The sequence below is a fragment of the Oryza glaberrima genome, chromosome 5 (genome assembly GCF_000147395.1).
Source record: "Oryza glaberrima chromosome 5, OglaRS2, whole genome shotgun sequence".
Lineage (NCBI taxonomy): Eukaryota > Viridiplantae > Streptophyta > Magnoliopsida > Poales > Poaceae > Oryza > Oryza glaberrima.
In genome coordinates, this window is record NC_068330.1 from 6,873,533 (window position 1) to 6,897,185 (window position 23,653).

General features: G+C 43.1%; 1 protein-coding gene across 1 annotated transcript; it reads right to left on the reverse strand.

Moving 5' to 3' along the window:
* Positions 1-265: 265 nt before the first annotated feature.
* LOC127774549 (bark storage protein A-like) lies at positions 266-5,771 on the reverse strand. The gene is made up of 4 exons (XM_052300809.1): positions 5,312-5,771; positions 1,608-1,675; positions 1,139-1,294; positions 266-1,039 (listed from the first exon to the last, which is right to left on the reverse strand). Exons 1-4 carry the CDS (start codon positions 5,565-5,567, stop codon positions 437-439), a joined length of 1,083 nt encoding a protein of 360 aa, XP_052156769.1. The 5' UTR covers positions 5,568-5,771; the 3' UTR covers positions 266-436.
* Between the last annotated feature and the right edge of the window lie 17,882 nt (positions 5,772-23,653).

The following is a 23,653-nucleotide window of genomic DNA, read 5'->3' on the forward strand; positions in this document are numbered from 1 at the left end:
ACTTGTTCCACTAGAAAATCCAGTTCGAGTTCATCCTTTCCCCAGGTTTCCAGCCTGTTGCAGCTCAGCTATTTGGCCCACTCCGGCCCATGGACACGAGGGTTTGGAAACCTGGGTCGCAGGCCGCAGCTGTCTTCTGGTAGATTGGCCTGGTCACTGCTTGTGTATTGTCCGGAGCCTGTCTTGCTTGGTCAACAGGACATGTCAGGCACCGTGGTCTATGCAACGAAAATAAAATTTCACTGTAAACTTTGCATAAGGCAGGGCAAATACATTTTGATTTAACTGTTTCTTTTTTAAAAAATGTGTCAATAATATAAAGTTTAATCAGAACAATAACGTCTGTCGTGCACAGCACACGAGGTAACACTTCTAATTAATTACCCTTATAGGGTTATTATTCTCAACCTTCATCGACGATGGTTAAGACAGCTTCTTAGCTTAAGAGCGATATGAACTTGACGGCGACGGCCACCGCGTTCTGCGCCGCCAGCGCCGCGAACACGCCGGCCTCGTTGGACTCCGCGGAGCCGCCGCCGGCGAGGTCGGAGAGCGACCGTATGGCGATGAACGGCGCCCCCTGCTGCGCCGCCACCAGCACGACGGCGGCCGACTCCATGTCGATCGGCGTCACGCCCAGCCTGGACCGCAGGAACTGCCTGTACGCCGCGTTGTCCACGAACACGCTGGCGCTGCACCCGCGCTCCACGCGCGCCACCGCCGGCGCCCGCGCCAGGCACGTCGCCGGCGACGTCGCCGTCCCGGTGCGGTTGACGCAGCGCTCCAGCGGCATCGCCTCCAGCTTCTGGGCGAGCTGGTAGTACCGGCCGTCGACGGGGACCCAGAACTCGTGGCGGCGAGACTCCGGCGTGCCGTCCGCCGGGAACACCTCCTCCGGCTGGTACCACACGCCGTTCAGCAGGTTGCCGCCGCCGCCGCCGGCGACGCCGTAGTCGGAGAAGTTGAGCGCCCCGTACTTCCTCGTGTAGTCGCCATTGGACTCCAGCGCGAGCTCCTTCTCCGGCCCATCGCCGTACCGCTGTGTCCGAATTAATTAATGAACACCGATCAAATCACCAAAACCAATTTGTTCTTGATTTGGATGAAATTTGGTGAAATTAATTAATCAATCATTCACCTGCCAGTTCCAGAGTCCGGTGTGCGCCCAGTAGCGGGGGACGGTGACGTCGCCGATGTGGAGGTCGGGGTCGGCGTTGCCGGCGATGCCGAAGTGGACGATGCCCTCGACGTCGAAGAGGGTGAGGAGGAGCTGGGTGGTCACGCCGGAGTTGAGCTGCGTTCGTATGAAGCCGCGGCAGTTGATCAGGTTGGCACAATGGAATTAATAATTAAGGTAATTGACACAATCTACTCTATGATAGTTATGACGCCGTTAAATTATATCATGTCTTATTAAAAGTTTTATGTAAATATATAAGATATAATTCGTACTTAAAGTTCTTCAACTTAAAGTACTTTAAGAGATAAAATAATTCACAATAAAATACATTATAATTACGTGAATTTTTTTAATAAAACAAATGATAAAAATGTGATAAATTAGAGGTTTTAGGTAATGAAATTAATGAAGGTGTACAAGTATTTACCATGCCGAGGCCTGTCATGACGATGATCACCTTCTTCTCTCCTATCGTTCCGAAGCGAAATCTCCTTCCTACATGGAAAGACATGTGGGTTTGGTGAGAAAAATATTTAACCGAACTTGATTGATGTCGTCCCTTTTTTCTTTTTTTTTTCTACTACAGAAAGAACAACTTGATGGGTATTGGTTTGGGGGTGCTAATGGGCCTGAGTTTGAGGCAGCCCAGCTGGCAGTCTTGGTTTGGGCTATAAATTAAGCTCAAGCCTGGTGCATAATTCAAAATCTTGGCAAAAAAAAAAAAAGGAGAGAAAATCTGTAATGTGGAAATTTATGATCCACTTGAAATTCTTCAATTCAAATTGGGATTTTGATGAAAATTTAAAAATAAAATTTAAGTTTCGTGGATTTTGATGCAAATTTGTTCAAAGTTTAAATAAAAGTTTAATTTCGCTGGTCTGTGTAATCTTTTGAGTTTAGGTTGAAGGGGCATTTGCAGCTCTGTGCGTGTTAGCATATATACAGCCATGCTGCAGGTGCGTCGACTCATGTACTACTCGTAGAAAAAGATCGATACTACTACTACTAATTGATGGTGATGAACCACTAATTTTATTTTGTAAATCTGGCGATCAATTTATTCATCAAGATTGTGAGAGAGTCGCAAACAAGCAGTTGTGACTACTTGCATTTATATACGTACGTACACAGCTTATCATAATCTGTTTGATCTTCAAGCTGGTCAATGGTATGCGTTCGTACACGCCATGCATGGCCTAAACGAGTTGAAATTAAACCCGACGATTAGTAGAGGAAACGAAGTAGAAGAGTAGTACTGTAGTAGTAAAAGCTTAGCAACTTGGCCACATGGCTAGCTAGGTAGGTACACGTCGTCAACTTCTCATCTTTTGACATATAAAAGTCTATACAAATAATCCTACGTCAAAAAAAAAAGTCAAACCCTATATTTCTGTGTCCAACTTTAACTGTCCGTCTTAATATCTGTCTTAATGAAATTTTTTTATAATTCGTATTTTTATTAGTGTTAGATGATAAAACATGATTAATATTTTATGTGTGACTTGTCTTTTTAATTTTTTTATATTTTTTTTAAATAAGACGAACGGTCAAACGTTGAGCACGGAAATCAGGGTTTGTCTTTTTTTTTAAGGAGTAATCTAGATACTGTTTTAACGTGTTTCTTTAGTTCTAAGTTAACATATATTTTGAAGTGGATATACTAATTAACACATACTTCCTCTTCTCATCTTTTGACATATAAAAGTCTATACAAATACTCCTCCGTCCAAAAAAAGGCAAACCCTATATTTCCGTGTCCAACTTTAACTGTCCGTCTTAATGATATTTTTTTATAATTCGTATTTTCATTGGTGTTAGATGATAAAACATGATTAATATTTTATGCGTGACTTGTCTTTTTAATTTTTTTCATATTTTTTTCAAATAAGATGGACGGTCAAACGTTGAGCACGGAAACCAGGGTTTGTCTTTTTTTTTATGTAGGGAGTAATCTAGATACTGTTTTAACGTGTTTCTTTAGTTCTAAGTTAACATATATTTTGAAGTGGATATACTAATTAACACATACTTCCTTCGTCTCAAAAAAAAATTTAAAACTGGATGTGACACATCTTAGTATAACGAATCTAAATACATGTATGTTTAAATTTATTGTATTAGAATATGTCATATCAGTATTATGCTGGTTTTTTTTTATGCTACAAGTATTAATGATTGAGCTGATCCTGACGACGTCGCCCACAGTAATCAATCATTTAAATAATCCTACCGTACGTTACATGCATGTGTAGCAAGTTGAATATGGTAGAGAATAAATCACAACTGACCGATCGAATAAGGGATGTTTTTTTTCCTTAATGTATGTGTTAATTGTGCATGCGCAAGCAGTATGGGATGATTAATATACATGCACATCCCTATATGCATCCATTGGTTTGGATTAAATAAACATACGTATTCAACCCATTTTTAACAATAGTATAATTTTTATTTGCCTTGTAACTTGCGTGTTAGATATATCTTCTCAAAAAATTGAATTGAAATATTCAAAGAGAAATTAATGGTAAAATTTTTAAATATGTTGACTACACGTATTATTATAAAACATCGTTACTTATTTGTGGAGTATTATCTTCTTGAAAATTAAATATAGTACGATCTCAAATCCCACTGGTTCTGACTCATATTGTATAAGCATATATATGCAGCAGTGATATCACGTGCAATTCTTTTAGTAGTAGTTCATTTGCAGAAGATTTGTTTGAACAACATGGAATTAATTCGTAAATCGATTGTTTGGAAAAGGAAATGCGTGAAGAAATCTACAACACGTATGTCCGCAGACCGCAGTTTTAATCCAACATAAAAAATCGTACATGCTACGTGTTTGTTCGATATAGAGTACAGAAGAGTCGTTCCCTACACGATTATCCAATCAAGAACAATGGACGACATACTTTTCCGATGTGTTTGTTGTATAATTAGGTTGCTCTCGAGAGAACTATTGAAAAGTCTATGTTTTTTCGCACAACCTTCCCAAAACCGTGAAATGGTACGTTATACGAAAGTTATTTTTTAAAAAAATATTAATCTATATTTTTAAGTTTAAAATAATTAATACTCAATTTGTCATGTGTTAACTAATGACTCATCTCGTTTTACGTATGTTCTCAATATTCTCATTTTCCTCTCTCAAACACGACGTTAATTAAGGTTTATTTATTGGACATTCGCATTTGGCAACCTGTTAATTCTTGCATAAATATATGGTTCTATCTCTCACTTGTTAACGAAATCTGATCGGGTGAAAAAATTTACAGGATTATATATGAGATATTCCGGGACCTATAATATCGACATGTATATCCGTTTTTTATAGTGAATGTTTCAGTCTACCTATGTTTTCCATTCCTCCAAACATCAAGCGGCTAACTGTGGTTCTCAAAAAAAAAAAAAAAGAAGCGGCTAACTGTCTAGGTACAAACATTCAGGCTCCTGTGCCAGAATGATGGTGGTCATGCAAGTTTTCACCAATTTTAAGATGGAGATATATAGTAATAGGATTAAGTGTTGAATAATAATGTCATTTCACCATATATATAGTAATAGGATTAAGTGTTGATGCAACTCAAACATCTACAGGTTTCATTCACGCAAATATTTGAGTTGCAAACTTTTTAATTGGTTATAGCTTCTACCAAAACAAACGCTGAGTTTTTGGGGGAGTACTCCCAGAAAAGCAAGCATCTACACTAAAGGAATTACATAATCAAACAAGAGTATGGTAATACCTTCGTCCCGATAGGTATGTCTAGATTCCTCAATAGGTACGTTCAGATTTGTAGTTTACAATGTGTCTAATTTTATTTTAGTTACTATACATTTTGCGTAATTCCAACAAACAGAGCACGAATTAATTAGTTCATGCGTGTATGCGTACACGAGTGTGTGCCTATAGGTATGCATGCAAGTGGGTAGTCCTACTATCAAAAAAAAAACCCGCTTACATGCTAGTATATTTTTGCATGATATATAGTACGAAAAAAAAATAAACTAGAAGTGAGATAAGCGGAAAAAAAAGCGCGCTTGTCCGCCCCTCTTGTATCCCTATGTGCCTACTCATCGTTTACTAACTAATGTAGGCGTGATGTATATAGTTCGTATGTATACCTGCGACGTCGAGGTATGGCAGCTTCTTGGCCGGCGAGAAGGCCGGCGAGCGGAGGAGCGGCTCCATCTCGAACCCGTTGGGCACCACCACGCCCAGGTACGGGCCCCGCCGGTTCACTTGCCGGACGCCCCGCGCCGCGTCCGCCGCCACGGCCGCCGCCTCCGCCGCCACAGCAGCGGCCGCCGCCGCGACCACCAGCAGCAAAGCCAGCGTCGTCGTCGTCTGCGCCGGCGACGACGACGACCGAGCAGCCATGTCGTTAATTAATTAACCTTGAGCTAATGAACTAAGCTAATAACGCGTATGCGTATAACGTGACGAATCGAAATAGCTCTAGCAATCGATCATACAAGTCTCACACAAGATGTGTGTGTGTGCGCGTGTTTGGGAAGAACGAGATGAAGAGAGACAGGAGAATGGTAGGGTTTATATATAGAGCTAGGAAACAGGAAGAGGATTTGATTTGAGTCAGAGCACAAAAGAACAATCGTGCTGGCCATCTCCAATTAAATACTCCTATTTAGCTTCCAGGACAAGATTACAGGAATGGAATCAATGCAATTACACCAAAAGGAATAACAGAGGGGTTTCTATAGATATATATATCCGGCAGTGCACCCGCTCACCTTGGTGCACTCATGCACTCACGCGACATGGGACCTTCGATCTCCATCGGACGGATATAAGATGAGAGAGTCTTCTTTTTACAAAATAACCCTTCGATTCATCTTCTTGTCTCCCGTTCAACCCCTTTCCCCAAATCTATCCCCTCTGTGAGGCGTCCATGGCAGCTTTGAATCTCTGAAAAATAAAACAATGCTCGACGGAGATGGCCTCTAAAAATTAAGATTAATCAAGATTCCAGCATGCAGCCGTCAAATCCTTGCTCAACAATATGTATGATCTCAACCTCAGGATCTTTTGCATGATATATATGTCATGCCAAAATTTCGAATCAAACAAGAAATTCCGATCGGATATGCCATCGATGCACACATCTGCAACCCCCGGGCAAAGACTCATCCATTCCATCCCATGGGCAAGAACTCTTCTCTCTACAGAGTCAGGTACACTGCGCCGCAGCTGCTCCATCGGCCGAACACCATGGCCGTCGCCCTGGACACGCTCGCCCGCGCATCGTCCCTCTCCAACAAGCTGGACAACCACACGCACCTTGAGGCGTGACATGCCACTGGCCGCGCCGCCGCGCTCTGGATGTGCTATTTCTGTCACCAAACATGGCTTAATTTGAGCCGCCATTGACGTCAGATAGAGATTTTGGGGAATACATCTTCGAAAGGACCCAACACGGGAAGACAAAAGGAATCAAGGATCTATTTACAAATTTACCCGTGTATGTGCGGGTGGTTTTATGAAAAAACGTCCCTTTGCATTACATCCGTCCGATGGAGATTGAAGGTCCCATGTCACGTGAGTGCACGAGTGCATCAAGGTGAGCGGGTGCACAGGATACGTTGTCTATATATTCCCAATCAACAAATATAGAAAATACTTCATCCGTCCCAATATGTAGTAATATAGGATGTGTCATTATTAATTTAAACATGTATCCATGTACCTATACGAAGATATTGCTGAAACGAAGGTAATAGGAACGTAGGATATATGTTATAGTATTTGACATATAGGCCTGCAGCGTTGTCAAGTGGCAATGCAATTACTATATGATTCAGCACTGAGCAATATGAACCAATTAACCAGATGGCCCGTCCACGTACGTAAGCGTAACTACAGCTAACGTGCCAGTTTGATTAACGATTATATTTGCTGACCAATACATTGTGCGGGAGAGGGCGCACGTTTTTGTACACACGTCAAAAATGGGCGCATGGTTTTAGACTGACTTGGAATAGTATCCATCGTATCGCGTGCTGCTTGCCACTTGAGATGTGTGTGGTCATGAACTTGGCTGGACTTTAATTTGCATGGACCAAATTAAGCTACAGTACTTGATCGAGTACGGAAAATTAAGGAAAGCTTCTTATCTTGTTCTTATGTTTTTTTCCTTTGAGACAAGAGACTTGTATCCTTGAACGAGAGTACAAGACGAAATGGGCAAGGATCCGACTTGTATTATTTGATTGAGAGTACACGGCGAAATGGGCCTTCAAAGTTTGCACGTGGTGAGAGCCGGGTGCACGTGGTATGTCTGTGTGTGCACTAGCCATAGGCTTAAAACGAGAGGGCTGCCAGTGCCATGACCCCGGGTGGTCTTCCTCTCGCGCGGTTGATACCGGATAAGAAGGGGTTCAACTGGGTGAAATAATGGAAAATCCAACATCACCGCGCGGATGCGGTCGTGCACGATCGATCGTGTTTTAGCATTTTTGGGCCAGGATTAAGTTCACTTTGGGTCCCTCTATTTGTCGCCCAGTCCAATTTTCGTCCTTTCATCGCAAAACCGGGTACGACGGGTCCCTCAACTTACGAAACCGTTTAAATAAGGCCCCTCGGTAGTATTATGTCCGGTTTTGACTGAGGTGGCGCCTACGTGACTAATTTTAACTAGGTCTTTGTCCAACGTGTCATTGGCGTGTATGTGGGCGCCAAAATGAGCCACGTAGGCGCCACCTCGGCCAAAACCAGACACAATACTGCCGAGGGACCTTATTTAAATGGTTCCATAAATTGGGGGACCCGTCGTACCCGGTTTTGCAATGAAGGGACGAAAATTGGACTGGGCGACAAATAGAGGGACCCAAAGTGAACTTATTCCTTTTTGGCCATGAGGGGGGAGGTCTATTAGCTATCTGGGCTGGTCTCCTTTCACCGCCCCAACCTGGCCGATTGGAATAAGTTCACCGAAGGTCCCTCAACTTAACAGCGAGATTTTCTGTGGTCCCTTAACCACAAAACTAGAAATGTGTATCTCCTAAACTCACATAAACTGTGTACTCAAGGTCCTATTGCAGTATTATTAACGACCAAATTTGGTAAGATATGAACCAGGTTCGGCATTGGAATCAAAGTGGATTCGGCAAAGAGTTAGATTCGAAGAACAGAGTATGCATTGGCTGAAATGGATCGGACAGAGGACATCCGATACAGCCGATTCCGATGAAGATAGTTGTAAAACTGTTTCTAGAATCGATCAACGTGCTTCACAAGGATTGCCACGATGGAGAAAAGCTCTCAGAAAGGCAATTGTATCATCCATTAATTAGGATATTTTGAATAGTTTTTTTTAAAGATATGTTTGGGCAAAAGTCTGCCGTAAAGACTTATGTGTATCTTAGAGTTTGTTAGAGATAAGAGTCGTGTCCGGCAAGGATATATCATGTATCTCGGGTATAAATATGACCCGAATCCATGTAAACAACAACACACAGTTCAATAACACTTTCGGCGCATCGTCACCCTTTTACTTTCGTTCTATTTCGACGAGTTCTTGCTTTTGGGTTGAGCTGCATCGGTTTCGATCTTCAACTAGAGGTAAACTTGTCACTATGGCTTGCGTTCTCGAGATTAGTGCTTCCATCTTTATGACACTCTAATCTTGTTTATGTTATTCGTCGAGTTATCATATACACTTTATAATCTTTATTAGTTGTGTTATATAACTTGCAATCGGCTGGTTTTACTGTCAGAAAGTAGCCAATAGAGTTATATCTCGTTATTAATCTAGATTATATTGTGTATCTACCATCTCTTAGAGGTTTTCATTATCTTGTTTAGATCTTACAGTTATCTTTATGATTAATGCTACATCGGTTGAGTTCGATCTATTAAGTTCTATCTATAATTGTGATATCTAGCCTGTTTCATGATCATCAATAGAGATAGTATCAGAGTTTCAGCCGATCTTACCTGATTTAGCTACTTTTATCTTATAAGCTTGACTGTTATGCTAGATCTGCCCTTTATATTAAGATCTTATTGTATTAAAGTATATTAGGCTTTCTGTTTGATACATTTTGCTTGTTTTGATATCTTAATATAGAGTGGTATCGGAGTATTAGCCGATACATATTAGATCTATCTGATTAGGTATGCTATAAACGTTCATATAGTCATAATCTTAATGTACATTTAGACTTAAGTGATTTATACTGTCTCAACATGGCGTTTGATCTATCCCAATCACTTAGTTTAAGTATACATCGAGAGAAAGATTATATATCGTTAATATTTACAGCCGATCAAGTAGATTTAGTTTTATATTGCTTTGTTTCTCGTTGCCGATCTAATGCCAATATCATCAGCTTAGTGATTGATGATATGTCATCAGCTCATAGCCGATCGGCTATCGTTTATGGATTTAACCTCGTTTTCTTGTCTTTTATTCTTGTTGATTGCAGGATCAAATCAATTGGCACACTCACGAACCTAAAAACAAGATTTTGGACCTGCACAGGAGTTAAGCAGATCTTCCAGGCCAGCGTGTGTTTTTCGCATCAACAAATATATATGGGTGGTTTCGCTGACGTGGAATCCTAATAAAAAAAATTAAAAAAAAGTATGTGGAGCCCATATGTCAGCTGCACGTTCTCTTTTCTTCTCCTTATCTCTTCTCTCTTCTCTCTTCTCTTCTTCAACAAGAAGGTGGGCATGGAAGCATGCTCGGGTCCCGCGAAGTGAAGAAGGCCGGACCAGCCGCAGCGCCGGCGGCGACTTCACCATCGTCGTCGTTTGGCTTGTGGAGTTGCTCTTCCCGCTGCCGACGCTCATGTCCCAGCTCCGCCGACGACGCGCGGCTCAGCGGCCGCTTGTTGCTGTCCCAGCGCTGGACAGCCTCCGCGTTCGCATGCGTTGGCGTGGCAGAGGATCGCGCTGCTAGGGCTAGACGATGAAGCTGCCTAACTGCCGGCTTTCTTGTCTGCGTCCCACCTCTCAACGGCGTCGGCTCGGCCAGGCTTGGGATCGGAGGCCGGCCACGCGCGGAAGGAGGCGTGGAGGATGATGAGGCACGGCGTCGGGAGCAACGGCAACATCTGGCTCCTCGGCGGGGTCAAGAGCAACGCCGGCAACATGCTTGTCGGTGCGTCAGGCGCAGCGCCGGGAAAACCGCTGTCACCATGACCGCGCTCGCCCATCACCGCTCCGCCCGCTGCCCGCTGCCCGCATCCGCGCTCGCCCATCGCGGCTCCACCCGCCCGCCGGTCTCCCTCACTGAAGAAGAGAAGAGAGAAAAGAGAAGAGGAGGAGGAAAAGAGAATGTGCAGCTGACATGTAGGCCTTACGTACTTTTTTTAATTTTTTTTGACTAGGATACCACGTTAGTGAAACCATCCATATATACTGCCATAGGACCTTGAGTGCACGGTTTGTGTGAGTTTAGAGGTACACATTTCTGATTTTGTGGTTAAGGGATCTTGAAAAATCTCAATGTTAAGTTGAGGGACCTCCGGTGAACTTATTCTTGGCCGATTAGCCGGAAGCCCGGGACAGCCCAAGCCAAGCAGGCCGACCTGCAACCCAGCAGTCACATGGACATGGCCGAAGCCATTAACTTGAGGCCCAGCTAATCGGCACAAGGTGGCTAACGCTCATACTACCCAGCTCTCTATAACGTCCTCTGCATTTTTTTCTCTTTCCAAACAAAATATAATTCCCGGCCTATGTACATAGACATATCCTGGGCACATAAATTTTGCATGCACATAAACTAACAAATATTATCAAAAATTATAGAAAAAAATGTGCATATGCTTTTAATAGTAATACAGAGATATGCAAAGTTTTAGCATCAAATTCATTATATATTAGCTGTAAAGATATTTTCTAATAATTTTAAGGTTATAAATTTGTCAAAATTTTATATTTTTCCCTACGCATGATGAATTTAAAGATAAGGCTCTCATCTTTTGGCCCAATCAACATATGCCAATGCCAAAATTTAAATTTTTGAACTTTATTTTGAAGTTGTTTTTTTAATCATAGTTTCTTTTAAACATTGTCATTTAAGTCGCTATGAGCATAACTGTAACAGTTTTAATCACAAATTATATTTTTTCACTAATACGACAAATGGTGTGTTTTCCACGTATAGCCATCAAATGAGGCCATAAGATTTTACGCATAGATATAATACTATTAATAATACATGCAAAATACCTTCTAGAAATTTCTTTGATATTTTGATAGTTGGTGTGTACAGTGTGTACACGTGAAACCTTATGTGCATAGATACGATCCATACTTATGAACATTAGTATTCAAAACCTAGTGAATGGAGTCATGCACTCATAAGTCATAACTCTACTATCATACCCAATGGTGCTTCACCAGTATTCCTAAAAAAATCAAGAAGACGTTTCGTTTGATTTAAATTATTAGTGGATTATTGCCACGAATTATCTACTTGATTATAGGGATAAATTAAATATTTTAATAAATAAATTTAATAAATAGTTTATGGCAAGTGTTCCAAGTAATAAATCAAGCGAATTTTTTTTGCATAACATATTTTTTCCAAAGCGTTGGACAAATAAATAATTAAAAAGAACATCAACTAAAGTGGTACAATCAATTGCAGAATATTTGAAAGAATTAGCTAGCAGTCTAGCATGTTTGCTGCTAATTGAGCATCAAGTCATCAACCAATAGAAATTGGGCTGCACAATTATCTTTGGATTAATAGAATCAACCTGCTCACAACAAATTGCAAGCTCTGAACTATCAAGAGCTATAGGTAGCAGTAAATTGCTGAACTGAGCATCCCGACTCATGGTCATGGGGAGTTTCAGAATAGAGCACAGAAAATTTCTTGGCAATCTAGAGACAGTACAAAAAGGTGATCACGGCCTGTTATGTTCTTCCATGGATTGCAGCAACGTTATTTCAAATTTTAGGCGTTCAAAATCAACAATTGGCACAGAATGTTCAGAACTACGTTCAGAGCTCTGAACATTAGCACAATATGTTTAGTGCTTTGAGCATATGCACATTGCGCTCTTACCTCTGAATATTTGCAGGTATTTTACCCACTGGTTTGCATTGACACTTCAGTGACATGCCGTTCTATTTCAAGAAGCATGGCTACGTGAGTACGTGTGCATAGGAACATGCAAATTGAGGATATGTATATCGCAATTGGAAATTCTAGCAATTGACAACTACTTGTGGGTAACCCCAAAGAGAGGTAACTTATAACAATTGAAAATTATGAAAGACCATACATACTACTTGCAGTATTTTTCTGAAGTTTAACCATGCTCAGAACAATGATTTAAATATACAGGGTGTACTTTGAGAACTTGTGCAGGCTAACAAATTGCCTTTCGTTATGCCACAATTTACTAGATTGACTATCTCCCAACATGTTGAGTGATCATTCAGGCCTAGTTTTGTCGCTAATGACAATAGAGGCATTCAAATAATCTAGTGATGAACAAAAAACAGTTGCACGAAAACAATGACATGAGAAAGAAACTATAGCTTAGGCCCAACATTATTACTCACTCAAAAGAGCTTCAAGATGAGCTAGTACAGGCCTGTATGAGTAAAATTAAAGTAAGGAAATCTAAAAAGTAAACCTCCAGTCACCTCTTTAACTCACCTAATATAAAAAAAATAAATCAGAAGCAGAAGCTACTCTATTGGCACTTGGAAAATCATATGCCTAGGTACATATAATACCATTCAGCTGAATTAGTCCATTCATATGGCCTTACATTAATCAGGCAACTCTGTTTGATGGTTCCCTGCTCTGAAGAAGCATGCATCAAACTATGCTAAACAAGTATGTGGAAATTAGATTTTAGTTGTAGCTTTTACATTTTGGTTGCAGTCCTAGGAAGGCATGGAGCCAAGTATATTCTGGGTAGAAATGGGAATCAGTTGGAACTGAAGAGAGAGTACTAGGATTTTATTCGTTGCTGCTCTTTGTTAGTACACTGGTAGTACTTGTGATAGACTAATATTACTGTGCATTAGAAGATTCAGATAAGCTAGCTAGTGCAGCTTCTCTGAATCTCTGATACACAAAGTAGCTACTGATACAATGCACTCTGTCCTTACTCTTCTTATGTAACCACCACCCCCATGCAGGAGATGGCTAGCCAAACACTACTCCTGCCTCCCTCTCCTCCTACTGCCCCAATGAATGAATTTTTTTTTGAAAATAATACGATTTTAATGGAAAATCACAAAAATATAAGTCGGTTAGACGAAATCGCAAGATTAGCACCCTGTCAAACAACTGGGGTTCGACAGGGTACTGCGGTAGTTCGATAGGTAATAAAAAAAACTTCAAAAAATCGGAAAAACATTGTAGCTTGAAAGTTAGATATGTCCTGAAGCGGTACTGTTCACGCGACCCTATCGAACTTTGTTAGTTCGACATGTTCCTGCCGATTCCTGTAGCAGTACTATTTTATTTATTTTTTTGGACCAACTACCCTGTCGAACTGCCACACCCCCGTCGAATCAGGGTTGTTCGATAGAGTGCTGAACGTGCGATTTCGCCTAATCGACCCATATTTTTACGATTTTTCATTAAAATCGTATTATTTTTTAAAAGAATTCCCAATGGAACATACGAAAAAGTACTCAGAGACCCAATCACACCAACCAGCAGAGACCCCAAAGTTGCATCCAAGAACACACACAAGAAAAACCAAAAAGAACTGCACCAAGAACTGCAGGTCAAGCTTCCCTATCCTCTAATCCATTTTGCAGCCACTACGTACGTACCTCCATGCATGTCACTTCCGCTCGCTGTACTGTATATATTCACTGTCTGGGGTTCGATGCCGGCCGCCGCCACAGGCAAGCCAGGTGTGGGTTAAATGGCGTCAAGAAGCACTAACACTAGGACACGGGAGAAGAGAGGGGAAGGAAGTACGTACTCCTACTTACCGGCGGCTGCCGCAATAGCTAGCATCCCAGGCGACGGCGCCTGATCCCGTCGCGTCGCGTGGTTTTCTTCCACATACTCGCATTCACCCTGCCGCCTCGGCCCCACCTTGAATTCGCCAATGACGCCCTCCGCATGGCCGATCGATCGAGCTAGTCTGCCACGGAATTAGGTGACCTCGCTTCCTTCCCGCCCCAGCTGGCGGCCGCCGGCCTGCGCCTACCTCGTTGGGCGGTCGCATATATATGTATCACCTCCCTCACCCAAGGCCGCGGCCTGCACCGCGCGTCGTCGTCGCTGGCCGACCCTCGCCTCCTCCACTCCCGTCCTTCGAGCTCCTCGTTCTCGCTCCACTCCGCGTCTCCGCCGCCGTGGGTGACAAGGCCAACGTGATCCTTTCACAAGCCCGGTTCCTCCAAGTGATGCCCGACATCCCCGCCTCCTCCTCATCGCATCGCCAGGTTCGTCGATCGGTGTAGGAGTTATTGCCGAGGATGACAATGCGGAGAGAATAGGGGAAAGAGAGAGGGGCGACGACATGGTCCCACTGCATTTTTCTTTTAACTTAACTTTTTACCGAATACTCACTAATATGTCCCATGATTTTTTTTCTGATTTTGTCAACGCCACAGTGGCGCTTGCACTGGTTTTAGATGTTGAGGTACGCGCCATATCTGGTATTTTACGGTTCATGACGAATTTCAAACTCGACGATAGATTGAGGGACCTAAAGTGAACTTATTCCTAATCGAATACACATTTTTTTTCTATGGGCTGTGATTCAGTCCGCATTGAGGTGATCCGCAGCCCAATCCCAGCCATTCCCGGGCTAACCAAACAAGGCCTAAGGGAGATGTCAATTTTTGCATTCAATTCGAAGGGGAAACAAGCGGGAAGGCAGATCGAATCAGTGGCAGCGCTAGGGTTCCTCAAGCAGAAGAGGATTGACAGGCTTGGTGGGCTAGCCGGGGCATGGCCGTGTGAGGAGGAGGGAAGCCTCGGCCTTCACCTAGACCAAGCAAGGGAGAGGGGCGCATGAGCAGCGAGGGGTGAAGGAGGGAGGACTAGGTGGGCTGAGAAAGTTGTGGCCCAAGGGAGAGAGGAGACCTAGGAAGGAGAGGGAGATGGGGGAAAGGGGTAGAGGAAAGAGGAGATCACTCGTGGGCCGAATTGGGGGGAAACGGACGTCGAGCCAGATTCGGACCAAACAGAGGGAGAGGATTATTTTTATGTTTTTTATTTTAATTAACTCTGAAATTAGTTGTTGTTGCCCTAAAATCAGTTATTGTGCTACAAAAATTTAAGTAAAAATTGTTGAGAAATTTTAGAGTATGAAGAATTTAAGAGAGATACTCCAAGCGACATTCGATTTTTTTTCTTGCGTGTATTTTAGTGTTTGAGATTTCTTTTATACTTTTAATTATTTCTATCATTTATTTTAGGAAGTGATTTTTAATTTGGGATGAATTTATCATGATGTGATAGGCTACAACCATTTCGTACCAATAAGAAACAAACAAAGTTAATTGCTTGTACATGTGGTTGAAGAGTCATGTATCTAGGAGAGAGGGAGGGGCCGCCTCCGCCGCTGCCGGTGCTCGAGCTCCCCCCTTCACCAGATCTAGGAGGGGGAGGGGGAGGGGAATGGGAGGAGAGGCGCCGCTGCCAGCGCCCGAGCTCCACCGGCCTCTTCTGGATCTAGGAGGGAGAGAGAGGAAGGGGAGGGGAGGCGCCGCCTTCACCACTGTTGGCACCCGAGCTCCCCTCTCCGCCGGATTTGGGAGGGGCCGCGTCGCTTTCGCTGAAGTCACCTCCCCCATCCGCCTGCTAATGCCGCTGCCGGCACACTCCCCTTTATGTGATTCGTGAAATATGTGGTTGTGGGATCCCCTTTATTGCTAAGCTCCACCGCACCTCCTGTCCGTCATCACTATTTGCAAGAAGCATCTGAACACAGTCATATCTAGATATCCCAATTAAGCTTGAGGCCACTAGATCCGGTGGCTTCGAGCTCATGAAGCCACTAGATTGATCAAGCCCTCAGGGAAAGCAGGGAATGAGAAGAAGGTGCACAACAACATATTGTGGGAGGCTAAGGTCGTTGGATACATGAGAGGGGAGGAGGGTGAACCGCACTGTGCACAAAAGAGGGGGCGGAACGGGATAGTTGGGTATGCACCACAGCTCGAGAACTTAGCCGACTACTTCGCTTTCTACGGCTTTTTAATATCGCTGCTATGTTAAAACTAACAGTGATTTATACTATCAATGCCCCTTTTATCTTTAGTTAGCAGCGAAAAATGTACCTGTGATCTTAGCACTGGTGGAGAAACCATCTTTCGTCGGTTGGCCGATTTCCACAATAGTCGCGGATGCAATAAAAACCGGGGCTAAAGATGATCTTTAGTCCCGGTTCAAAAGGGTAACGGGCATATTTGATCTTTAGTCCCGGTTGGTAACAGATCATCTTTAGTCCCGGTTCGAATGCTGTCAGGGCATGTCAGGCCCCCCCCGGGATCTTTAGTCCCGGTTGGTATTACCAACCGGGGCTAAAGATCCTGGTGATCTTTAGCCCCGGTTGGTGCTACCAACTACCAACCGGGACTAAAGTCCCACCCCTATATATATGTCTTCTTCCTCCTCCAGCTGCCCGAGCAAGCTTCAAAATTTCTTCAAAAAAGAGGGGAGGTCATGCCAAAATTTCTATTGAATTTATTTTGGTGATTACATACAAATCGGAGGTGCCTAAAAGGTTTGCAACTTCATCCTCCAATGTTTTTTTTTGTCATACTATATTTGCACCTATGTTTTGCACACTTTTTTTGTCTCCAAAATTTAGTTGTAAGTTGATGAGAGAGAAAATGTGTGTGGGGAAGAAAGAATATATAGAAATTTAATTCATTTGCTAAACAAGGTTTTATAAAATAGTTGAGAAGGAAAACTCTAGTGAAAGTTAATCTTAAATAATAGAAAACAAACTAAAATGAAAATTAAAATAAGTAAAACACATTAAAATTAGTTTAAAACTTTACAAATAGTTTTTAAGAATTATTTGGTGTAATATTTTATGATTTTTGTATGAATAAAGATATCTTATAATTATTGTATGACTGTCATTATTGTAAGAATAATTATTTGTGTACGGTTTTTTTGACTCATGTAGATGGATCGGCAATGGATGTACGCTGACCGGCGGTCCAAAGAGTTTATTGACGGCGTGCACTATTTTTTTAGAGTGGCCGAAGCTAACAGGCAAAGGGGTTTTATTTGTTGTCCATGCAATAATTGTAAGAATCAGAATGAGTATTCTGCATCCAGGACTATTCATTTCCACTTGTTTGAGTCGGGGTTCATGCCAAGCTATAATTGCTGGACATCCCACGGAGAGCAAGGTGTTGAAATGGAAGAAGATGAAGTGGAAGACGACAATATTCCGGACTTTGCTCAGTATGTTGGATTTGAAGAAAATCAAACGGGCGAGGAGGAAATAGCTGCTGATGGTAACGACGTTGCAGATGATCTTGGTCAGATGTTGCAGGACGCTAGGGAGGACTGCGAAAGTGAAAAGGAGGCCCATAAATTGGACAAGATGTTGGAGGATCACAGAACTTCGTTGTACCCAGGTTGCGAGCAGGGGCACAAAAAGTTGGATACCACTCTGGAGTTCTTGCAATGGAAGGCAAAAAATGGGGTTAGTGACAAGGCATTTGGTGATTTATTGAAACTCGTCAAGAACATTCTTACGGGGGGAAACAAATTGCCCGAGACAACGTACGAGGCTAAGAAGATAGTCTACCCGTTAGGACTGGAAGTTCATAAGATTCATGCATGTCCGAACGATTGTATTCTATATCGCGGTGAGGAGTATGAGAACCTAGAAGCATGCCCTGTTTGCAAAGCACTACGATACAAGATTAGACGAGACGATCCAGGATAAGTTGACGGGTAGCTAACAAAGAAGAGAATTCCTGCTAAGGTGATGTGGTATTTCCCTATAATACCATGGCTAAGACGTTTGTTCAGGAACAAGGGGGATGCTAGAATGTTGCGATGGCACGTTGAAGAGCGTCAACAGGACGGGATGCTGAGACACTCTGCCGATGGTTCGCAGTGGCGAAACATCGACAGAAAATTTAAAGAATTTGGAAAGGACGCACGAAACATACGGTTTGGTTTGAGTACGGATGGCATGAATCCTTTTGGAGAGATGAGCAGCGGCCATAGCACTTGGCCCGTTACGATGTGTATCTACAACCTCCCCCCTTGGCTATGCATGAAGAGGAAGTACATAATGATGCCGATTATTATTCAAGGCCCCAAGCAACCTGGTAACGACATCGATGTGTACCTAAGACCACCGGTCGAAGATCTTAAATAGTTGTGGAAGAAGGAAGGTGTCCCAGTGTGGGACGAGGACAAACAGGAGGAATTTAACCTACGAGTGCTGCTGTTCGTAGCCATCAACGATTGGCCTGCACTTAGCAACCTATCTGGACAGTCCAACAAGGGGTACAAGGCTTGCACTCACTGTATGGATGAAACAGAAAGTACGTATCTTAAGCATTGTAGGAAGGTTGTATACATGGGTCATCATCGATTCCTTGCAACAAACCACCTGGTACGGAAGAAAGGCAAGCACTTCGAACATAAGACCGACCACCGTACGAAGCCTAAACATCGCAGCGGGAAAACAGTGTTTGCTATGGTTAAAGATCTTAAAGTAGTGTTCGGAAAGGGGCCTGGAAGCCAGCCTATAGAGAGCGAAGATGGTCACACGGTGATGTGGAAAAAGAGCTCTATATTTTGGGAGTTACCATATTGGGAATTCTTGGACGTACGCCACGCAATCGACGTGATGCACCTCACTAAGAACCTTTACGTAAACCTTCTTGGCTTCCTAGGTGTGTACGGAAAGTCGAAAGATACACTGGAAGCACGTAATGATCTGAAGCATATGGAACAACGCGGCAACCTTCACCCGGAACCAAAGGAGAAAGGAAGCCATTACTTGAGTCCAGCCAGCTACACTATTAGCAAGGCAGAGAAGGAAAGTATGTTTGAATGTTTGGAGAGCATAAAGGTACCGTCTGGATACTCCACGAATATCAAGCGAATAATAAGCACGAAGGAGAAGAAGTTCACAAACCTAAAGTCTCATGACTGTCACGTGTTGATGACACAACTGCTACCAGTTGTAATAAGGGGTATCCTTCCGGACAATGTCCGGGCAACAATAACAAAGCTATGTGCATTCATGAACGCAATTTTACAGAAGGTCATCGATCCGGATAGATTAGAAGCCCTTCAGAATGAAGTGGTGCAATGTCTCGTCAGTTTTGAGTTGATATTTCCACCTTCATTTTTCAATATAATGACGCATCTGCTTTGTCACCTTGTGAAAGAGATCCGTATTCTCGGGCCTGTGTACCTACACAATATGTTTCCTTTCGAGAGGTACATGGGCGTTCTGAAGAAGTATGTTCGTAACCGTGCTCGTCCAGAGGCAAGCATCGCCAAGGGTTATGGAACAGAGGAGGTCATCAAATTTTGCGTAGAATTTATCGAAGACCTTCGCCCAATCGGGGTACCTGAATCACGCCATGAAGGGAGACTACGGGGAAAGGGAACTCTCGGAAGGAAAGCAATAATGACGGTAGACAACAATTTATTCCGTAAAGCCCATTTCACTGTTCTGCAACACTCTTCATTGGTAGCTCCTTACATCGAGGAGCACATGGCTCTAGTTCACGCCAGGAACATCGGTAAGTCCGATGCATGGATTACACGGCATCACATTGATACTTTCCCCACGTGGCTACGACAACATCTCATGGGTAACGAGTCGATCAACCAACAACTTGCCTTCCTGGCGAGGGGACCGTTTGGGTCGATCACGACATTCCAGGGATATGAGATCAATGGGTACACATTCTACACGAGAGCCCAAGACATGAAGAGCACGAACCAAAACAACGCTGCTCGTGTCGATGCCATGGGACACGATGGAACAACTGCCACGTATTACGGTGCCATCGAGGATATATGGGAACTTGACTATGGTCCTCTCAAGGTTCCTCTGTTCCGGTGCCAATGGGTTAGGTTGACTGGTGGTGGCGTAACGATTGATGACAGTGGTATGACAACTGTTGACCTTAACAAGGTTGGATACTCGGACGAACCTTTTGTCCTTGCCAATGATGTAACGCAAGTCTTTTTCGTGAAGGACATGTCTAGCAAAGGAAAGAAGGGCAGAGGGCCTGACGAGCCTAAGCGTCAAGTGGTTCTCCCAGGCAAAAGAAAAATCGTCGGAGTTGAGGACAAGACTGACGAGGATTACGATCAGTTGGATGGGCAACCCCCTTTCACGGTGACGATTGACCCTAGCATCCTCCTATCAAATGAAAACACCCCTTACTCACGCAGCAATCACAAGGAGGGAACAATAGTGTGGAGAAAGTACGTGCGGTCAACCGTCACCGCCGATGTAATGCCGTAATTATTGTGTACACGATGTAAACTATTTTGGATGTATTGATTATCCATATAAATCAATTGATGTATGGCATAATTTACTATAATTCATATGCTACATTTAATTGACTATCATTCATATGCTAATTATAATTGACTAGAGAATTTTTAAAAGTATTAAATCATTCATGTGGCATTTACAGATGTTAATTAGAGTTTTTCACAATTTAATTTACTATCTTTCATATGCTACTTATATATGACTATTCGAATTTTTAAAAGGTTTAAATCATGCATGTGGCATTTACATATGTTAATTAGAGTTTTTAACATTTAATTTAATATAATTCCTACGCTAAGTATATATGATGATTACAATTTTTATGATTACAATTTTTATATTTTAAATCATGCAGTATGTACATACATATCTTAATTAGAGTTTTTACCAATTTAATAATATCATTCATATGCTAAGTATATATGATTATTGGAATTTTTATTAATTTTAAGTCATATATTTGCTTATTACGATTTATCCACTTAATTTATTACAGACAAAAATATTTTTTGAAGTAATTGTCATTAATCTTTGTACTTTAAATAATGTTAATGCATTAACTTCTATTTTAGAAACACATATGTAAGCGAAAATAATATGCAGTGCTATAATCTTTAGTCCCGGTTCTTAACCCTAAATGGGTTTAAAAAGAATTTGGAAATAGCGGGTAAAGATCTTTTCTTTACTCCCAGTTGTTCTTAACAACCGGGACTAAAGATATCTTTAGTCCCGGTTGTTCTCATTAACCGGGAGTAAAGATCCGGGGGTATATATTTTCCCGGTGCGTCCTCGTCTTCTCCACCAAAACTTAACGTTTTCGGCCGATCGATCTCTCTCGGCCTCTCTCCTTCGCCGCCACTGCCTAGGGCAAATCCCCGCGCCGACGCCGCCGTATCTCGCCGTCGTCTCGAGCTCGTCGTCCTCACCGCCACCTCCGCCTCCTCCGCCGCCGCCGCATCTCTGGGGTGAGAGCCGCCACCGCCTCTCCCTTCATCGATCTCCGATCTCGATCTCTCTCTCCGTCGCGCCGCCCGCCACGAGACGCCGCGCCACGACGACGCCGCGCCACGCCGACGCCGCGCCACGCCGCCGCCGGCACGCCACGCCGCCGCCTTCACCGCCGCGCGCGCAACGCCGCCGCCGCCACGCCACGCCGCTGCCTTCGCCGCCACGCAACGCCGCCGCCGCCTGCAATGCCACGCCGCCGCCGCTGTCGCCACGCCGCCGCCGCCGTCGCCATGCCGCCGCCGCCGCCGCCGCCACGCCGCGGCGCCAAACGCCGGCCTGATGCCGCCACACCGCCTTTAACGAACACGTGAACGAGAACGAACACGTCAACGTACGTTGACGCGAGAACGTGAACGAGAACGAGAACGATCGAACGAACGAGAGCGAGAACGAACACGTCAACGTACTTTGCCGCGAGAACGTGAATGAGAACGAGAACGATCGAATGAATGAGAGCGAGAACGAGAACGATCGAACGAATTAACGTGAACGAGAACGAACGTGAATGAGAACGAGCGAACGAACGTGAACGAGCTAGGAAACGTGAACGAGCGAACGAACGTGAACGTGAAATGCAATATATATATGTTACTTCGCATTTATCCTAATACGTCTTTTTTGTATCTTGCAGAAAAGACGTGTTGTCGGAGTCGTCCCTCAAGCCGGAGTGGAAGAGGTAGCCTTAGAAGGAATTCGTGCAGGCAAGTGACGTAATAATATAAATGATTGTTATATTTGTAATGCAATTAAGAATATTAGACTTGTAATTAGACTTAGCATATAAGATTGTGTAGTGTTCTAATATTATTTGAGTTTTAATATAAGACTATTTTATTGCAAATTAGACTTAGTATGTAATTATTGACTACGGAATTGGTGCGACTCCTAGCAATTGACTATTGTAGTCTTAATTAGACTTAGCATATACGCACGAAACACTTAGCGTATGTGACTATTTTAGTCTTAGCATGTAATATTATTTGAGTTTTAATATAAGATTATTTTATTTGTAATTAGACTTACTATATAATTATTGACTACGGAATTGGTGCGACTCCTAGCAATTGACAATTTTAGTCTTAATTAGACTTAGCATATACGACAGTTACACTTAGCATACATGACTCTTTCAGTCTTAGCATGTAATATTATTTGAGTTTTAATATAAGATTATTTTATTTGTAATTAGACTTAGTATATAATTATTTACTAGCTAGGGTTGTATAATATACGTCACCTAGACTTAGCTTATATCACGATTTGTAATTAGACTTAGCACGTAAGGTTCTGTAGGGTTCTAATGTACGACATTTACACTTAGCATACATGACTTAGATTGTTAAAACATAAATGTCTCGTGACTTAACAGATGTGTCTTGTATCAACAGATGGCTGACTGCGATGAGGAACATATATTGTACGATACAATCGCAGAGGGAAGCAGCCAGTACTAGAATGAAGAAGAGGGGAACGAGGATCCAAACCAGTACTTGAACGAGGAAGGGAACATGGAGAGGGATGTGGAGGGGAACCAGCAGGGGCACGTGGAAAGGGATGTGGAGGGGAACCAGGAGGAGGAGGCTAGTGGTAGTCAACCCTCCGTTGGACAGAAGAGGGCACGCGGGCAACGAGGTGCGGCGAAGAAGCTTGAGGGTCGGCACATCATAACGGAAGTGGAAGAAGATGGACGTCCTAGTGCCCCGGCCGAAGCCGCCAAGAACTATGTACGTCACAGCGGTTGGGTTGTGCGGAATAACGTGCCTGTCAGTACTGTGTACTGGCGAAGAACAAGGGCACGCGGAGATCATGAGGGCTTTGTCCCAGATTCAAAGAAAGAGATGCTGTGGACCACAATGCTCGAGACATTCACCCTTCCTGCGGGTACAGAGGACAAAGTGAAAAGGTGGACTCTGAAGAAAATGGCAGAACAGTTTCAGAGCTTCAAGGGAGATCTGTACCAGAAGTATATCCTGAAGGGGCAGA

Coding starts and splice junctions, on each gene's coding strand:
- LOC127774549 (XM_052300809.1), bottom strand. CDS start 5,567: ATGGCTGCTCGGTCGTCGTCGTCGCCGGCGCAGACGACGACGACGCTG. Junction 1,676..5,311: donor GCCATACCTCGACGTCGCAG/GTATACATACGA, acceptor CTTTCCATGTAG/GAAGGAGATTTCGCTTCGGA. Junction 1,040..1,138: donor CCGGACTCTGGAACTGGCAG/GTGAATGATTGA, acceptor ATTCGGACACAG/CGGTACGGCGATGGGCCGGA.